General features: G+C 47.3%; 1 protein-coding gene across 17 annotated transcripts in view; it reads right to left on the reverse strand.

Moving 5' to 3' along the window:
- The window catches only part of SRCIN1 (SRC kinase signaling inhibitor 1), a 728,586-nt gene that overhangs the window by 90,734 nt on the left and 619,798 nt on the right, over positions 1 to 18,054 (reverse strand). For 15 of the 17 annotated variants that reach the window (XR_012754280.1, XR_012754279.1, XM_075350093.1 and 12 more), the window contains 2 exons: positions 13,605 to 13,639; positions 13,404 to 13,490 (listed from right to left, as the gene is read on the reverse strand). Coding sequence is in view for 15 of the 17 variants with exons in the window: in XM_075350093.1 (XP_075206208.1) it covers positions 13,404 to 13,490; positions 13,605 to 13,639 (122 nt within the window). In the remaining 2 variants the exon portion in view is untranslated. The remainder of the gene's footprint in view (positions 1 to 13,403; positions 13,491 to 13,604; positions 13,640 to 18,054) is intronic. The other 2 variants (XM_075350090.1, XM_075350094.1) reach the window with 1 other exon arrangement.

An 18,054-nucleotide genomic window follows, 5' to 3' on the forward strand; every position in this document is an offset into this window, starting at 1 on the left:
AATTTGTGCCTTTTTACTATTTTACAACACTTTGGAAAAATCAGTGTCAGAATGACCGTGATTAGCTATGTAAGTGACCAACGGGCCATATTTATGAATTGGGACTTTTAAAAAAGTCGTAAAAAAAGCCAAAAGCAAACATTTCCCCACAATGGTTATAAATGCCACATACATACTGGCTGTATATTTATTTTACATTTTGTGATCAATTCTGTCCTCTAGTGGCGACAATGGGAAGCCAAAATGTTTACAAGTATGTTTGAGGGAAAGAAAACAGTGGCCTGTAATAAAAGGTCCCAAACCAGTAGTCCTATTAATAGGGAACCAAACGTTTAAATATTTTTGGATATGTTATAGTTCCTATTTAGTAGTGTTAATCAGTGATGATCCTAATCCCCAACTGATAGCTCAAATAAGGGGCTGAAATGGTCAGCTGACCCTCAGGTGTGAGCAGAACAGTGTACAGACCCATAGTCAGGTGTGAGCAGAACAGTGTACAGACCCATAGTCAGGTGTGAGCAGAACAGTGTACAGACCCATAGTCAGGTGTGATCAGAACAGTGTACAGACCCATAGTCAGCTGTGATCAGAACAGTGTACAGACCCATAGTCAGGTGTGAGCAGAACAATGTACAGACCCATAGTCAGCTGTAATCAGAACAGTGTACAGACCCATAGTCAGCTGTGATCAGAACAGTGTACAGACCCATAGTCAGCTGTAATCAGAACAGTGTACGGACCCATAGTCAGCTGTAATCAGAACAGTGTACAGACCCATAGTCAGCTGTGATCAGAACAGTGTACAGACCCATAGTCAGGTGTGAGCAGAACAATGTACAGACCCATAGTCAGGTGTGAGCAGAACAGTGTACAGACCCATAGTCAGGTGTGAGCAGAACAGGGTACAGACCCATAGTCAGGTGTGAGCAGAACAGTGTACAGACCCATAGTCAGGTGTGAGCAGAACAGTGTACAAACCCATAGTCAGCTGTGATCAGAAAAGTGTACAGACCCATAGTCAGGTGTGAGCAGAACAATGTACAGACCCATAGTCAGGTGTGAGCAGAACAGTGTACAGACCCATAGTCAGGTGTGAGCAGAACAGGGTACAGACCCATAGTCAGGTGTGAGCAGAACAGTGTACAGACCCATAGTCAGGTGTGATCAGAACAGTGTACAGACCCATAGTCAGCTGTGATCAGAACAGTGTACAGACCCATAGTCAGGTGTGAGCAGAACAATGTACAGACCAATAGTCAGGTGTGAGCAGAACAGTGTACAGACCCATAGTCAGGTGTGAGCAGAACAGGGTACAGACCCATAGTCAGGTGTGAGCAGAACAGTGTACAGACCCATAGTCAGGTGTGAGCAGAACAGTGTACAAACCCATAGTCAGCTGTGATCAGAAAAGTGTACAGACCCATAGTCAGGTGTGAGCAGAACAATGTACAGACCCATAGTCAGGTGTGAGCAGAACAGTGTACAGACCCATAGTCAGGTGTGAGCAGAACAGGGTACAGACCCATAGTCAGGTGTGAGCAGAACAGTGTACAGACCCATAGTCAGGTGTGATCAGAACAGTGTACAGACCCATAGTCAGCTGTGATCAGAACAGTGTACAGACCCATAGTCAGGTGTGAGCAGAACAATGTACAGACCCATAGTCAGGTGTGAGCAGAACAGTGTACAGACCCATAGTCAGGTGTGAGCAGAACAGGGTACAGACCCATAGTCAGGTGTGAGCAGAACAGTGTACAGACCCATAGTCAGGTGTGAGCAGAACAGTGTACAAACCCATAGTCAGCTGTGATCAGAACAATGTACAGACCCATAGTCAGGTGTGAGCAGAACAGTGTACAAACCCATAGTCAGCTGTGATCAGAAAAGTGTACAGACCCATAGTCAGGTGTGAGCAGAACAATGTACAGACCCATAGTCAGGTGTGAGCAGAACAGTGTACAGACCCATAGTCAGGTGTGATCAGAACAATGTACAGACCCATAGTCAGGTGTGATCAGAACAGTGTACAGACCCATAGTCAGCTGTGATCAGAACAGTGTACAGACCCATAGTCAGGTGTGAGCAGAACAGTGTACAGACCCATAGTCAGGTGTGAGCAGAACAGTGTACAGACCCATAGTCAGGTGTGAGCAGAACAGTGTACAGACCCTTAGTCAGGTGTGAGCAGAACAGTGTACGGACCCATAGTCAGCTGTAATCAGAAAAGTGTACAGACCCATAGTCAGGTGTGATCAGAACAGTGTACAGACCCATAGTCAGGTGTGATCAGAACAGTGTACAGACCCATAGTCAGGTGTGAGCAGAACAGTGTACGGACCCATAGTCAGGTGTGAACAGAACAGTGTACGGACCCATAGTCAGCTGTAATCAGAACAGTGTACAGACCCATAGTCAGGTGTGATCAGAACAGTGTACAGACCCATAGTCAGCTGTGATCAGAACAGTGTACAGACCCATAGTCAGGTGTGAGCAGAACAGTGTACAGACCCATAGTCAGGTGTGAGCAGAACAGTGTACAGACCCATAGTCAGGTGTGAGCAGAACAGTGTACAGACCCATAGTCAGGTGTGAGCAGAACAGGGTACAGACCCATAGTCAGGTGTGAGCAGAACAGTGTACAAACCCATAGTCAGCTGTGATCAGAACAGTGTACAGACCCATAGTCAGGTGTGAGCAGAACAGTGTACAGACCCATAGTCAGGTGTGAGCAGAACAGTGTACAGACCCATAGTCAGGTGTGAGCAGAACAGTGTACAGACCCTTAGTCAGGTGTGAGCAGAACAGTGTACGGACCCATAGTCAGCTGTAATCAGAACAGTGTACAGACCCATAGTCAGGTGTGATCAGAACAGTGTACAGACCCATAGTCAGGTGTGATCAGAACAGTGTACAGACCCATAGTCAGGTGTGAGCAGAACAGTGTACGGACCCATAGTCAGGTGTGAACAGAACAGTGTACGGACCCATAGTCAGCTGTAATCAGAACAGTGTACAGACCCATAGTCAGGTGTGATCAGAACAGTGTACAGACCCATAGTCAGCTGTGATCAGAACAGTGTACAGACCCATAGTCAGGTGTGAGCAGAACAGTGTACAGACCCATAGTCAGGTGTGAGCAGAACAGTGTACAGACCCATAGTCAGGTGTGAGCAGAACAGTGTACAGACCCATACTCAGGTGTGAGCAGAACAGTGTACAGACCCATAGTCAGGTGTGAGCAGAACAGTGTACAGACCCATAGTCCGGTGTGAGCAGAACAGTGTACAGACCCTTAGCTGCGATCAGAACAGTGTACAGACCCATAGTCAGGTGTGGTCAGAACAATGTACAGACCCATAGTCAGCTGTGATCAGAACAATGTACAGACCCATAGTCAGGTGTGAGCAGAACAGTGTACAGACCCATAGTCAGGTGTGAGCAGAACAGTGTACAGACCCTTAGCTGTGATCAGAACAGTGTACAGACCCATAGTCAGGTGTGAGCAGAACAGTGTACAAACCCATAGTCAGCTGTGATCAGAGCAGTGTACAGACCCATAGTCAGGTGTGAGCAGAACAGTGTACGGACCCATAGTCAGCTGTAATCAGAACAGTGTACAGACCCATAGTCAGGTGTGATCAGAACAGTGTACAGACCCATAGTCAGGTGTGATCAGAACAGTGTACAGACCCATAGTCAGGTGTGAGCAGAACAGTGTACGGACCCATAGTCAGGTGTGAACAGAACAGTGTACGGACCCATAGTCAGCTGTAATCAGAACAGTGTACAGACCCATAGTCAGGTGTGATCAGAACAGTGTACAGACCCATAGTCAGGTGTGAGCAGAACAGTGTACGGACCCATAGTCAGGTGTGAGCAGAACAGTGTACAGACCCATAGTCAGGTGTGATCAGAACAGTGTACAGACCCATAGTCAGGTGTGATCAGAACAGTGTACAGACTCATAGTCAGGTGTGAGCAGAACAGTGTACGGACCCATAGTCAGGTGTGAGCAGAACAGTGTACAGACCCATAGTCAGGTGTGATCAGAACAGTGTACAGACCCATAGTCAGGTGTGATCAGAACAGTGTACAGACCCATAGTCAGGTGTGAGCAGAACAGTGTACAAACCCATAGTCAGCTGTGATCAGAAAAGTGTACAGACCCATAGTCAGGTGTGAGCAGAACAATGTACAGACCCATAGTCAGGTGTGAGCAGAACAGTGTACAGACCCATAGTCAGGTGTGATCAGAACAATGTACAGACCCATAGTCAGGTGTGAGCAGAACAGTGTACAAACCCATAGTCAGCTGTGATCAGAACAATGTACAGACCCATAGTCAGGTGTGAGCAGAACAGTGTACAAACCCATAGTCAGCTGTGATCAGAAAAGTGTACAGACCCATAGTCAGGTGTGAGCAGAACAATGTACAGACCCATAGTCAGGTGTGAGCAGAACAGTGTACAGACCCATAGTCAGGTGTGATCAGAACAATGTACAGACCCATAGTCAGGTGTGATCAGAACAGTGTACAGACCCATAGTCAGCTGTGATCAGAACAGTGTACAGACCCATAGTCAGGTGTGAGCAGAACAGTGTACAGACCCATAGTCAGGTGTGAGCAGAACAGTGTACAGACCCATAGTCAGGTGTGAGCAGAACAGTGTACAGACCCTTAGTCAGGTGTGAGCAGAACAGTGTACGGACCCATAGTCAGCTGTAATCAGAACAGTGTACAGACCCATAGTCAGGTGTGATCAGAACAGTGTACAGACCCATAGTCAGGTGTGATCAGAACAGTGTACGGACCCATAGTCAGGTGTGAACAGAACAGTGTACGGACCCATAGTCAGCTGTAATCAGAACAGTGTACAGACCCATAGTCAGGTGTGATCAGAACAGTGTACAGACCCATAGTCAGCTGTGATCAGAACAGTGTACAGACCCATAGTCAGGTGTGAGCAGAACAGTGTACAGACCCATAGTCAGGTGTGAGCAGAACAGTGTACAGACCCATAGTCAGGTGTGAGCAGAACAGTGTACAGACCCATACTCAGGTGTGAGCAGAACAGTGTACAGACCCATAGTCAGGTGTGAGCAGAACAGTGTACAGACCCATAGTCCGGTGTGAGCAGAACAGTGTACAGACCCTTAGCTGCGATCAGAACAGTGTACAGACCCATAGTCAGGTGTGGTCAGAACAATGTACAGACCCATAGTCAGCTGTGATCAGAACAATGTACAGACCCATAGTCAGGTGTGAGCAGAACAGTGTACAGACCCATAGTCAGGTTTGAGCAGAACAGTGTACAGACCCTTAGCTGTGATCAGAACAGTGTACAGACCCATAGTCAGGTGTGAGCAGAACAGTGTACAAACCCATAGTTAGCTGTGATCAGAGCAGTGTACAGACCCATAGTCAGGTGTGAGCAGAACAGTGTACGGACCCATAGTCAGCTGTAATCAGAACAGTGTACAGACCCATAGTCAGGTGTGATCAGAACAGTGTACAGACCCATAGTCAGGTGTGATCAGAACAGTGTACAGACCCATAGTCAGGTGTGAGCAGAACAGTGTACGGACCCATAGTCAGGTGTGAACAGAACAGTGTACGGACCCATAGTCAGCTGTAATCAGAACAGTGTACAGACCCATAGTCAGGTGTGATCAGAACAGTGTACAGACCCATAGTCAGGTGTGAGCAGAACAGTGTACGGACCCATAGTCAGGTGTGAGCAGAACAGTGTACAGACCCATAGTCAGGTGTGATCAGAACAGTGTACAGACCCATAGTCAGGTGTGATCAGAACAGTGTACAGACTCATAGTCAGGTGTGAGCAGAACAGTGTACGGACCCATAGTCAGGTGTGAGCAGAACAGTGTACAGACACATAGTCAGGTGTGATCAGAACAGTGTACAGACCCATAGTCAGGTGTGATCAGAACAGTGTACAGACCCATAGTCAGGTGTGAGCAGAACAGTGTACAAACCCATAGTCAGCTGTGATCAGAAAAGTGTACAGACCCATAGTCAGGTGTGAGCAGAACAATGTACAGACCCATAGTCAGGTGTGAGCAGAACAGTGTACAGACCCATAGTCAGGTGTGATCAGAACAATGTACAGACCCATAGTCAGGTGTGATCAGAACAGTGTACAGACCCATAGTCAGCTGTGATCAGAACAGTGTACAGACCCATAGTCAGGTGTGAGCAGAACAGTGTACAGACCCATAGTCAGGTGTGAGCAGAACAGTGTACAGACCCTTAGCTGCGATCAGAACAGTGTACAGACCCATAGTCAGGTGTGATCAGAACAATGTACAGACCCATAGTCAGCTGTGATCAGAACAATGTACAGACCCATAGTCAGGTGTGAGCAGAACAGTGTACAGACCCATAGTCAGGTGTGAGCAGAACAGTGTACAGACCCTTAGCTGTGATCAGAACAGTGTACAGACCCATAGTCAGGTGTGAGCAGAACAGTGTACAAACCCATAGTCAGGTGTGATCAGAACAGTGTACAGACCTATAGTCAGGTGTGAGCAGAACAGTGTACAGACCCATAGTCAGGTGTGATCAGAACAGTGTACAGACCCATAGTCAGGTGTGATCAGAACAGTGTACAGACCCATAGTCAGGTGTGAGCAGAACAGTGTACGGACCCATAGTCAGGTGTGAGCAGAACAGTGTACAGACCCATAGTCAGGTGTGATCAGAACAGTGTACAGACCCATAGTCAGGTGTGATCAGAACAGTGTACAGACCCATAGTCAGGTGTGAGCAGAACAGTGTACAGACCCATAGTCAGGTGTGAGCAGAACAGTGTACAAACCCATAGTCAGCTGTGATCAGAAAAGTGTACAGACCCATAGTCAGGTGTGAGCAGAACAATGTACAGACCCATAGTCAGGTGTGAGCAGAACAGTGTACAGACCCATAGTCAGGTGTGATCAGAACAATGTACAGACCCATAGTCAGGTGTGATCAGAACAGTGTACAGACCCATAGTCAGCTGTGATCAGAACAGTGTACAGACCCATAGTCAGGTGTGAGCAGAACAGTGTACAGACCCATAGTCAGGTGTGAGCAGAACAGTGTACAGACCCATAGTCAGGTGTGATCAGAACAGTGTACAGACCCATAGTCAGGTGTGATCAGAACAGTGTACAGACCCATAGTCAGCTGCGATCAGAACAGTGTACAGACCCATAGTCAGGTGTGATCAGAACAATGTACAGACCCATAGTCAGCTGTGATCAGAACAATGTACAGACCCATAGTCAGGTGTGAGCAGAACAGTGTACAGACCCATAGTCAGGTGTGAGCAGAACAGTGTACAAACCCATAGTCAGCTGTGATCAGAACAGTGTACAGACCCATAGTCAGCTGTGATCAGAGCAGTGTACAGACCCATAGTCAGGTGTGAGCAGAACAGAGTACGGACCCATAGTCAGCTGTAATCAGAACAGTGTACAGACCCATAGTCAGCTGTGATCAGAACAGTGTACAGACCCATAGTCAGGTGTGAGCACAACAGTGTACAAACCCATAGTCAGGTGTGATCAGAACAGTGTACAGACCTATAGTCAGGTGTGAGCAGAACAGTGTACAGACCCATAGTCAGGTGTGATCAGAACAGTGTACAGACCCATAGTCAGGTGTGATCAGAACAGTGTACAGACCCATAGTCAGGTGTGATCAGAACAGTGTACAGACCCATAGTCAGGTGTGAGCAGAACAGTGTACAGACCCATAGTCAGGTGTGAGCAGAACAGTGTACAGACCCATAGTCAGGTGTGATCAGAACAGTGTACAGACCCATAGTCAGGTGTGATCAGAACAGTGTACAGACCCATAGTCAGGTGTGATCAGAACAGTGTACAGACCCATAGTCAGCTGTGATCAGAACAGTGTACAGACCCATAGTCAGCTGTGATCAGAACAATGTACAGACCCATAGTCAGCTGTGATCAGAACAATGTACAGAGCCATAGTCAGCTGTGATCAGAACAGTGTACAGACCCATAGTCAGGTGTGAGCAGAGCAGTGTACAGACCCATAGTCAGGTGTGAGCAGAACAGTGTACAAACCCATAGTCAGGTGTGAGCAGAGCAGTGTACAGACCCATAGTCAGGTGTGAGCAGAGCAGTGTACAGACCCATAGTCAGGTGTGATCAGAACAGTGTACAGACCCATAGTCAGGTGTGATCAGAACAGTGTACAGACCCATAGTCAGGTGTGAGCAGAACAGTGTACAAACCCATAGTCAGCTGTGATCAGAAAAGTGTACAGACCCATAGTCAGGTGTGAGCAGAACAATGTACAGACCCATAGTCAGGTGTGAGCAGAACAGTGTACAGACCCATAGTCAGGTGTGATCAGAACAATGTACAGACCCATAGTCAGGTGTGATCAGAACAGTGTACAGACCCATAGTCAGCTGTGATCAGAACAGTGTACAGACCCATAGTCAGGTGTGAGCAGAACAGTGTACAGACCCATAGTCAGGTGTGAGCAGAACAGTGTACAGACCCTTAGCTGCGATCAGAACAGTGTACAGACCCATAGTCAGGTGTGATCAGAACAATGTACAGACCCATAGTCAGCTGTGATCAGAACAATGTACAGACCCATAGTCAGGTGTGAGCAGAACAGTGTACAGACCCATAGTCAGGTGTGAGCAGAACAGTGTACAGACCCTTAGCTGTGATCAGAACAGTGTACAGACCCATAGTCAGGTGTGAGCAGAACAGTGTACAAACCCATAGTCAGGTGTGATCAGAACAGTGTACAGACCTATAGTCAGGTGTGAGCAGAACAGTGTACAGACCCATAGTCAGGTGTGATCAGAACAGTGTACAGACCCATAGTCAGGTGTGATCAGAACAGTGTACAGACCCATAGTCAGGTGTGAGCAGAACAGTGTACGGACCCATAGTCAGGTGTGAGCAGAACAGTGTACAGACCCATAGTCAGGTGTGATCAGAACAGTGTACAGACCCATAGTCAGGTGTGATCAGAACAGTGTACAGACCCATAGTCAGGTGTGAGCAGAACAGTGTACGGACCCATAGTCAGGTGTGAGCAGAACAGTGTACAGACCCATAGTCAGGTGTGATCAGAACAGTGTACAGACCCATAGTCAGGTGTGATCAGAACAGTGTACAGACCCATAGTCAGGTGTGAGCAGAACAGTGTACAAACCCATAGTCAGCTGTGATCAGAAAAGTGTACAGACCCATAGTCAGGTGTGAGCAGAACAATGTACAGACCCATAGTCAGGTGTGAGCAGAACAGTGTACAGACCCATAGTCAGGTGTGATCAGAACAATGTACAGACCCATAGTCAGGTGTGATCAGAACAGTGTACAGACCCATAGTCAGCTGTGATCAGAACAGTGTACAGACCCATAGTCAGGTGTGAGCAGAACAGTGTACAGACCCATAGTCAGGTGTGAGCAGAACAGTGTACAGACCCATAGTCAGGTGTGATCAGAACAGTGTACAGACCCATAGTCAGGTGTGATCAGAACAGTGTACAGACCCATAGTCAGCTGCGATCAGAACAGTGTACAGACCCATAGTCAGGTGTGATCAGAACAATGTACAGACCCATAGTCAGCTGTGATCAGAACAATGTACAGACCCATAGTCAGGTGTGAGCAGAACAGTGTACAGACCCATAGTCAGGTGTGAGCAGAACAGTGTACAGACCCTTAGCTGTGATCAGAACAGTGTACAGACCCATAGTCAGGTGTGAGCAGAACAGTGTACGGACCCATAGTCAGCTGTGATCAGAACAGTGTACAGACCCATAGTCAGCTGTGATCAGAGCAGTGTACAGACCCATAGTCAGGTGTGAGCAGAACAGAGTACGGACCCATAGTCAGCTGTAATCAGAACAGTGTACAGACCCATAGTCAGCTGTGATCAGAACAGTGTACAGACCCATAGTCAGGTGTGAGCACAACAGTGTACAAACCCATAGTCAGGTGTGATCAGAACAGTGTACAGACCTATAGTCAGGTGTGAGCAGAACAGTGTACAGACCCATAGTCAGGTGTGATCAGAACAGTGTACAGACCCATAGTCAGGTGTGATCAGAACAGTGTACAGACCCATAGTCAGGTGTGATCAGAACAGTGTACAGACCCATAGTCAGGTGTGAGCAGAACAGTGTACAGACCCATAGTCAGGTGTGAGCAGAACAGTGTACAGACCCATAGTCAGGTGTGATCAGAACAGTGTACAGACCCATAGTCAGGTGTGATCAGAACAGTGTACAGACCCATAGTCAGGTGTGATCAGAACAGTGTACAGACCCATAGTCAGCTGTGATCAGAACAGTGTACAGACCCATAGTCAGCTGTGATCAGAACAATGTACAGACCCATAGTCAGCTGTGATCAGAACAATGTACAGAGCCATAGTCAGCTGTGATCAGAACAGTGTACAGACCCATAGTCAGGTGTGAGCAGAGCAGTGTACAGACCCATAGTCAGGTGTGAGCAGAACAGTGTACAAACCCATAGTCAGGTGTGAGCAGAGCAGTGTACAGACCCATAGTCAGGTGTGAGCAGAGCAGTGTACAGACCCATAGTCAGGTGTGATCAGAACAGTGTACAGACCCATAGTCAGCTGTGATCAGAACAGTGTACAGACCCATAGTCAGCTGTGATCAGAACAGTGTACAGACCCATAGTCAGGTGTGAGCAGAACAGTGTACAGACCCATAGTCAGGTGTGAGCAGAACAGTGTACAGACCCATAGTCAGGTGTGATCAGAACAGTGTACAGACCCATAGTCAGGTGTGATCAGAACAGTGTACAGACCCATAGTCAGCTGCGATCAGAACAGTGTACAGACCCATAGTCAGGTGTGATCAGAACAATGTACAGACCCATAGTCAGCTGTGATCAGAACAATGTACAGACCCATAGTCAGGTGTGAGCAGAACAGTGTACAGACCCATAGTCAGGTGTGAGCAGAACAGTGTACAGACCCTTAGCTGTGATCAGAACAGTGTACAGACCCATAGTCAGGTGTGAGCAGAACAGTGTACAAACCCATAGTCAGCTGTGATCAGAACAGTGTACAGACCCATAGTCAGCTGTGATCAGAGCAGTGTACAGACCCATAGTCAGGTGTGAGCAGAACAGAGTACGGACCCATAGTCAGCTGTAATCAGAACAGTGTACAGACCCATAGTCAGCTGTGATCAGAACAGTGTACAGACCCATAGTCAGGTGTGAGCACAACAGTGTACAAACCCATAGTCAGGTGTGATCAGAACAGTGTACAGACCTATAGTCAGGTGTGAGCAGAACAGTGTACAGACCCATAGTCAGGTGTGAGCAGAACAGAGTACGGACCCATAGTCAGCTGTAATCAGAACAGTGTACAGACCCATAGTCAGCTGTGATCAGAACAGTGTACAGACCCATAGTCAGGTGTGAGCACAACAGTGTACAAACCCATAGTCAGGTGTGATCAGAACAGTGTACAGACCTATAGTCAGGTGTGAGCAGAACAGTGTACAGACCCATAGTCAGGTGTGATCAGAACAGTGTACAGACCCATAGTCAGGTGTGATCAGAACAGTGTACAGACCCATAGTCAGCTGTGATCAGAACAGTGTACAGACCCATAGTCAGGTGTGATCAGAACAGTGTACAGACCCATAGTCAGCTGTGATCAGAACAGTGTACAGACCCATAGTCAGCTGTGATCAGAACAATGTACAGACCCATAGTCAGCTGTGATCAGAACAATGTACAGAGCCATAGTCAGCTGTGATCAGAACAGTGTACAGACCCATAGTCAGGTGTGAGCAGAGCAGTGTACAGACCCATAGTCAGGTGTGAGCAGAACAGTGTACAAACCCATAGTCAGGTGTGAGCAGAGCAGTGTACAGACCCATAGTCAGGTGTGAGCAGAGCAGTGTACAGACCCATAGTCAGGTGTGAGCAGAACAGTGTACGGACCCATAGTCAGGTGTGATCAGAACAGTGTACAGACCCATAGTCAGGTGTGAGCAGAGCAGTGTACAGACCCATAGTCAGGTGTGAGCAGAACAGTGTACGGACCCATAGTCAGGTGTGAGCAGAACAATGTACAGACCTATAGTTAGCTTTGAGCAGAACAGTGTACAAACCTAGAGGCAGGTGTGAGCAGAACAGTGTACGGACCCATAGTCAAGTCGGACCAGAACAGTGTTTTTAAACCCAGTCAGGTGTGAGCAGAACAGTGTATGGAACCATAGTCAGCTTGAGCAGAATAATGTACTGGCCAATAGTCAGGTGTGAGCAGATGTACAGACCCATAGTCAGGTGTGAGCAGAACAGTGTCCAGACACATAGCCCTAAGACTTTCCCCCACGGATTTCTTAAGCAAGGGGCAGAAGGGGTCATCTGATCTTTGGGTGTTAGCAGAACAGAGTATGGACCCATAGTCAGCTGTGAGCAAAATAGTGTAAAGCGGGCTTTACACGGTAGCGATATTGCTAGCAATTTGTAGCGATAGCGAGAGGGTAAGTACCCGCCCCCGTCGCGCATGTGATTGTTTGTGATCGCTGCCGTAGCGAACATTATCGCTACGGCAGCGTCACACATACTTACTTGGTCGGCGACGTCGCTGTGACTGCCGAACAATCCCTCCTTCAAGGGGGAGGGATGTTCGGCATCACAGCGACTTCACCGCAACGTCACTAAGCAGCAGGCCAATCAAAGCGGAGGGGCGGAGATGAGCAGGACGTAACATCCTGCCCACCTCCTTCCTTCCGCATTGTGGCCGGCGGCAGCGATGTGTGCTGCCGCATGAACCACCTGGATAAACAACCCTTACAGATTTTTGAGTTTGGGACGACCTCTCCATGGTGAACGATTTTCACCATTTTTGAGGTCGCTTAAGGTCGCTGGTCAGTGTCACACGCTGCGATATCGTTAATGACGCCGGATGTGCGTCACTAACAACGTGACCCTGACGACAATACATTAACGATATCGTAGCGTGTAAAGCCCCCTTTATGACCAATAGTCAGGTGTAGGCAAAACAGTGTACGGACCCATAGTTAGGTGTGGGCATGACAGTGTATAGACCCATTGTAAGGTGTGGGCAGGACAGTGTACAGACCCATAGTAAGGTGTGGGCAGGACAGTGTACGGACCCGTAATCCGGTGTCAGCAGAACAGTGTACAGACCCATAGGCTTTCTTTTCAGTCCGTACATCGCTCTGCTCATGATTTAGGAACAAACTGTGTAGCTCTCTCCTTGGCATGAGCAATGGGGGGAAACCCAAACTATTCAGCACCTCTAAGCAGGGGCTATAACATATCAAAATAAATGTTTAAACATTTACTCATCCTTTAAGGATACTAGGAGAAAGATCCAAATTATTTACTTAAAGCTTTCTCTGCTTTTTTTCTTGGATGTCTGGCCGTCACTGACTGTTTGTACAGCTTCATTTCTGGCGCATTGCTAATAAGAGCTGTGAAAAAAAAAATCTAGAAAATTAGCATGCAGGTTTTTAGGACATAAGTGGAGGCTGTTATTGTTTTTTACATTACAAATGATCCACTGTACTGATTTAACCCTTACTCACTTGTTGATCCACTGTTGGATGATTCGCTCTTCTCACTAGAAACAGACATGAGAAACCATCAAAATGGAAGACAAAAAACTGACATATGACAATATAATCCATCATGCTGGGTTAATGTGGCTATAGAATTATTTTTTTTTAAAATTCATCCTTATCACTAAGGGCGGCTTTGCACACTACGACATCACAGGTGCGATGTCGGTGGGGTCAAATCGAAAGTGACGCACATCCGGTGAGGTACCTAAACAATGGAGCTCCCCCACAAGTGACCTCATTTTGGAAGCTAGAGCCCTCAAATAATTTTTTTTAGATGTTTGGTGAGCAATTTGAACACTTGGGGGCTTCACAGAAGTTTATAATGTTGAGCCGTGAAAAGAAAAAAATTTTTTTTTACCACAAAACTGTTGCTTCAACTAGGTAGCTTTTTTTTCACAAGGGTATTAGGAAAAAATGCACCATGAAATTTTTTAGTGCATTTTTTCCTGAGTACGACGATACCTCATATGTGGTGGAAAGTAATTGTTTGTGCGCATGGCGGGGCTCAGAAGAGAAGTAGCACCATTTGACAGCAAAATTGGTTGGAATCATTAGCGGACGCCATGTCACGTTTGGAGACCCCCTATGGTGCCTAAACAGTGGAGCTCCCCCACAAGTGACCCCATTTTGGAAACTAGACCCCTCAAGGAATTTATCTAGATGTTTAGTGAGCCCCAAGGGGCTCCACAGAAGTTGATAATGTTGAGCCATGAATACACTTTTTTTTTTTTCACGACAAACCTGTTACTTGAACCAGGTAGCTTTTTTATACAAGGGTATCAGGAAAAAATGCACCATAAAACGTATTGTGCAATTTCTCCTGAGTACGCAGATACCTCACATGTGGTGGAAAGTAATTGTTTGGGCGCATGGCGGGGCTCAGAAGAGAAGGAGCACCATTTGACAGCAAAATTGGTTGGAATCATTAGCGGACGCCATGTCACGTTTGGAGACCCCCTATGGTGCCTAAACAGTGGAGCTCCCCCACAAATAACCCCATTTTGGAACTAGACCCCTCAAGGAATTTAGATGTTTGGTGAGCCCCTTGTACCCCCAGGGGCTCCACAGATGTTGATAACGTTGAACCGTTAAAATTATTTTTTTTTTACCACAAAATTTTTGCATCAATCAGGTAGCTTTTTTTTTTTTACAACGGTATCAGGAAAAAATGCACCATAAAACGTATTGTGCAATTTTTCCTGAGTACGCAGATCCCTCATATGTGGTGGAAATCAATTGTTTGGGCGCATGGTGGGGCTCAGAAGAGAAGGAACGCCATTTGACTTTTCAAACGCACAGACGCGGTGCACTGATCGGCCACTGCAGGACGCACGGTCGGATGAAATACAAAAAGCGTCGGGGATACGGGAAAAAAAAAACAGTCACGCCAAAAATTGAGCAGGGATGCCGATCCGTTAAGTGCATCCCTGATCAGCGCTTGGTGGGACGCATGGACGGATGCGATACAAAAAGCGTCGCGGATACGGAAAAAAAAAGTCAAGCGGGACGCACGGAAGGATGAGGTGAAAAAATGGACAGGAGATACGGAAAAAAAAAAAAAAATTATACTCACAGTACCCAGAGGATTAGCAGGAGGATCACTGACCAGAAGAACTGCAGGAGGAACAGAAGGCAAGCGAGATGGACAGCTTTACAGGAGCAGCAGGCAGGACGTTGGATAGCTCTGCAGAATACCCAGGAAGGACCCAGCGATGGAGGCAGATGTGATCGAGCCAGTGGAGACCTCAGAGCACCCGGTGAAGACAGGTAAGTGGACGTCGGTTGGGAGAGCAGAGGGGGAGTGGGGAGAGCAGAGGGGGAGTGGGGACTGGGATACCAGAGAAGGAGCTGCAGAAGCAGAATAGAGATCATGGGGGAGGCAGGCAGGCAGATTGCGAGGAGAGCAGATCGGGATGTCGGGGGGCAGATCGGGGCGTGGGGAGGGGCAGATCGCAGGGGGGCACGGGCAGGGGGCATCACAAGAGCGCGCAGGGGGCGTCACGGGAGCGCGCAGGGGCTGCAAGGTGAGCACAGTACTCACGTGGAGCAGGAGCAGAAGCGGTGACATCAGCGGCGGTGGCAGCAGCAGCGGTGGGGTGGTACCACAAGTACCAGCCAGTCCACGCTGCAGACATGTTGGGGGAGGCTCCACAGACCAGCACAGGCCTGGGGAGGGCGGCCACCTGCAGATCAGACCGCCCCATTGATTGGAACGTTTGCTTGTCATAGCACGATCGCTCCAATCAGTGCTGCAGGGGCTGGGGGCGACATGTTTGAGGTCCACCTATGATATGCTGCAGCTGCTACAGCATCTCATAGCCGGATCTCACAGTATCGCACTAATTCAGGCATTATTTTTGCCGAAATTAGTGCGAACGATGTGGTTGGCGGTTCAGATTTCAACAGCCAATCACATTGATCGTCAATGGGGGGTGGCGATGCCACCCCCCCTGGGGTCAAGCAAAGGTCCCCTGCTGTAAGAAACAGCAGGGGACATCATTTGAAAGCCGTTGCTATGGCCACGGCAATCAAATGAACTTTAGGCCGTAAAGTTACGTCCCTGGTCGTTAAGTCACGTTAAAATAGGACGTAATTTTACTGCCCGCGGTCGTGAAGGGGTTAAAGAAGACCAACCAACAGGATTCTCTTATATAAACTAAAGCCAGTGCTATACTGGCATTATCAGGCTGATACTATACATACCTTTAGTTGTCAGATCAGATGTATAGTTTCTGAAATACAGGCAAGTAAAGTTTGTGAAATGCACTGTTATTTGATTGATAGATGCTGCAGAATATCTAATAGGTGGGTCGGATTTTTCTAGTTATTCCCGCCCCTGTCTGTCCTTCCTCCCACCTGTCCTTCCTACGTCTGTAATAACTGAGACAGGGGGAGGAAGGCCAGGCAGGCAGACAGGGGCGGGAATAACTAGCAAATCCCGGCCCACCTATTAAATACAGTTAGGTCCAGAAATATTTGGACAGTGACACAATTTTCGCGAGTTGGGCTCTGCATGCCACCACATTGGATTTGAAATGAAACCTCTACAACAGAATTCAAGTGCAGATTGTAACGTTTAATTTGAAGGTTTGAACAAAAATATCTGATAGAAATTGTAGGAATTGTACACATTTCTTTACAAACACTCCACATTTTAGGAGGTCAAAAGTAATTGGACAAATAAACCAAACCCAAACAAAATATTTTTATTTTCAATATTTTGTTGCGAATCCTTTGGATGCAATCACTGCCTTAAGTCTGGAACCCATGGACATCACCAAACGCTGGGTTTCCTCCTTCTTAATGCTTTGCCAGGCCTTTACAGCCGCAGCCTTCAGGTCTTGCTTGTTTGTGGGTCTTTCCGTCTTAAGTCTGGATTTGAGCAAGTGAAATGCATGCTCAATTGGGTTAAGATCTGGTGATTGACTTGGCCATTGCAGAATGTTCCACTTTTTTGCACTCATAAACTCCTGGGTAGCTTTGGCTGTATGCTTGGGGTCATTGTCCATCTGTACTATGAAGCGCCGTCCGATCAACTTTGCGGCATTTGGCTGAATCTGGGCTGAAAGTATATCCCGGTACACTTCAGAATTCATCCGGCTACTCTTGTCTGCTGTTATGTCATCAATAAACACAAGTGACCCAGTGCCATTGAAAGCCATGCATGCCCATGCCATCACGTTGCCTCCACCATGTTTTACAGAGGATGTGGTGTGCCTTGGATCATGTGCCGTTCCCTTTCTTCTCCAAACTTTTTTCTTCCCATCATTCTGGTACAGGTTGATCTTTGTCTCATCTGTCCATAGAATACTTTTCCAGAACTGAGCTGGCTTCATGAGGTGTTTTTCAGCAAATTTAACTCTGGCCTGTCTATTTTTGGAATTGATGAATGGTTTGCAACTAGATGTGAACCCTTTGTATTTACTTTCATGGAGTCTTCTCTTTACTGTTGACTTAGAGACAGATACACCTACTTCACAGAGTGTTCTGGACTTCAGTTGATGTTATGAACGGGTTCTTCTTCACCAAAGAAAGTATGCGGCGATCATCCACCACTGTTGTCATCCGTGGACGCCCAGGCCTTTTTGAGTTCCCAAGCTCACCAGTCAATTCCTTTTTTCTCAGAATGTACCCGACTGTTGATTTTGCTACTCCAAGCATGTGTGCTATCTCTCTGATGGATTTTTTGTTTTTTTTCAGCCTCAGGATGTTCTGCTTCACCTCAATTGAGAGTTCCTTAGACCGCATGTTGTCCGGTCACAGCAACAGCTTCCAAATGCAAAACCACACACTTGTAATCAACCCCAGACCTTTTAACTACTTCATTGATTACAGGTTAACGAGGGAGACACCTTCAGAGTTAATTGCAGCCCTTAGAGTCCCTTGTCCAATTACTTTTGGTCCCTTGAAAAAG

Source organism: Anomaloglossus baeobatrachus, chromosome 5 (assembly GCF_048569485.1).
Source record: "Anomaloglossus baeobatrachus isolate aAnoBae1 chromosome 5, aAnoBae1.hap1, whole genome shotgun sequence".
Lineage (NCBI taxonomy): Eukaryota > Metazoa > Chordata > Amphibia > Anura > Aromobatidae > Anomaloglossus > Anomaloglossus baeobatrachus.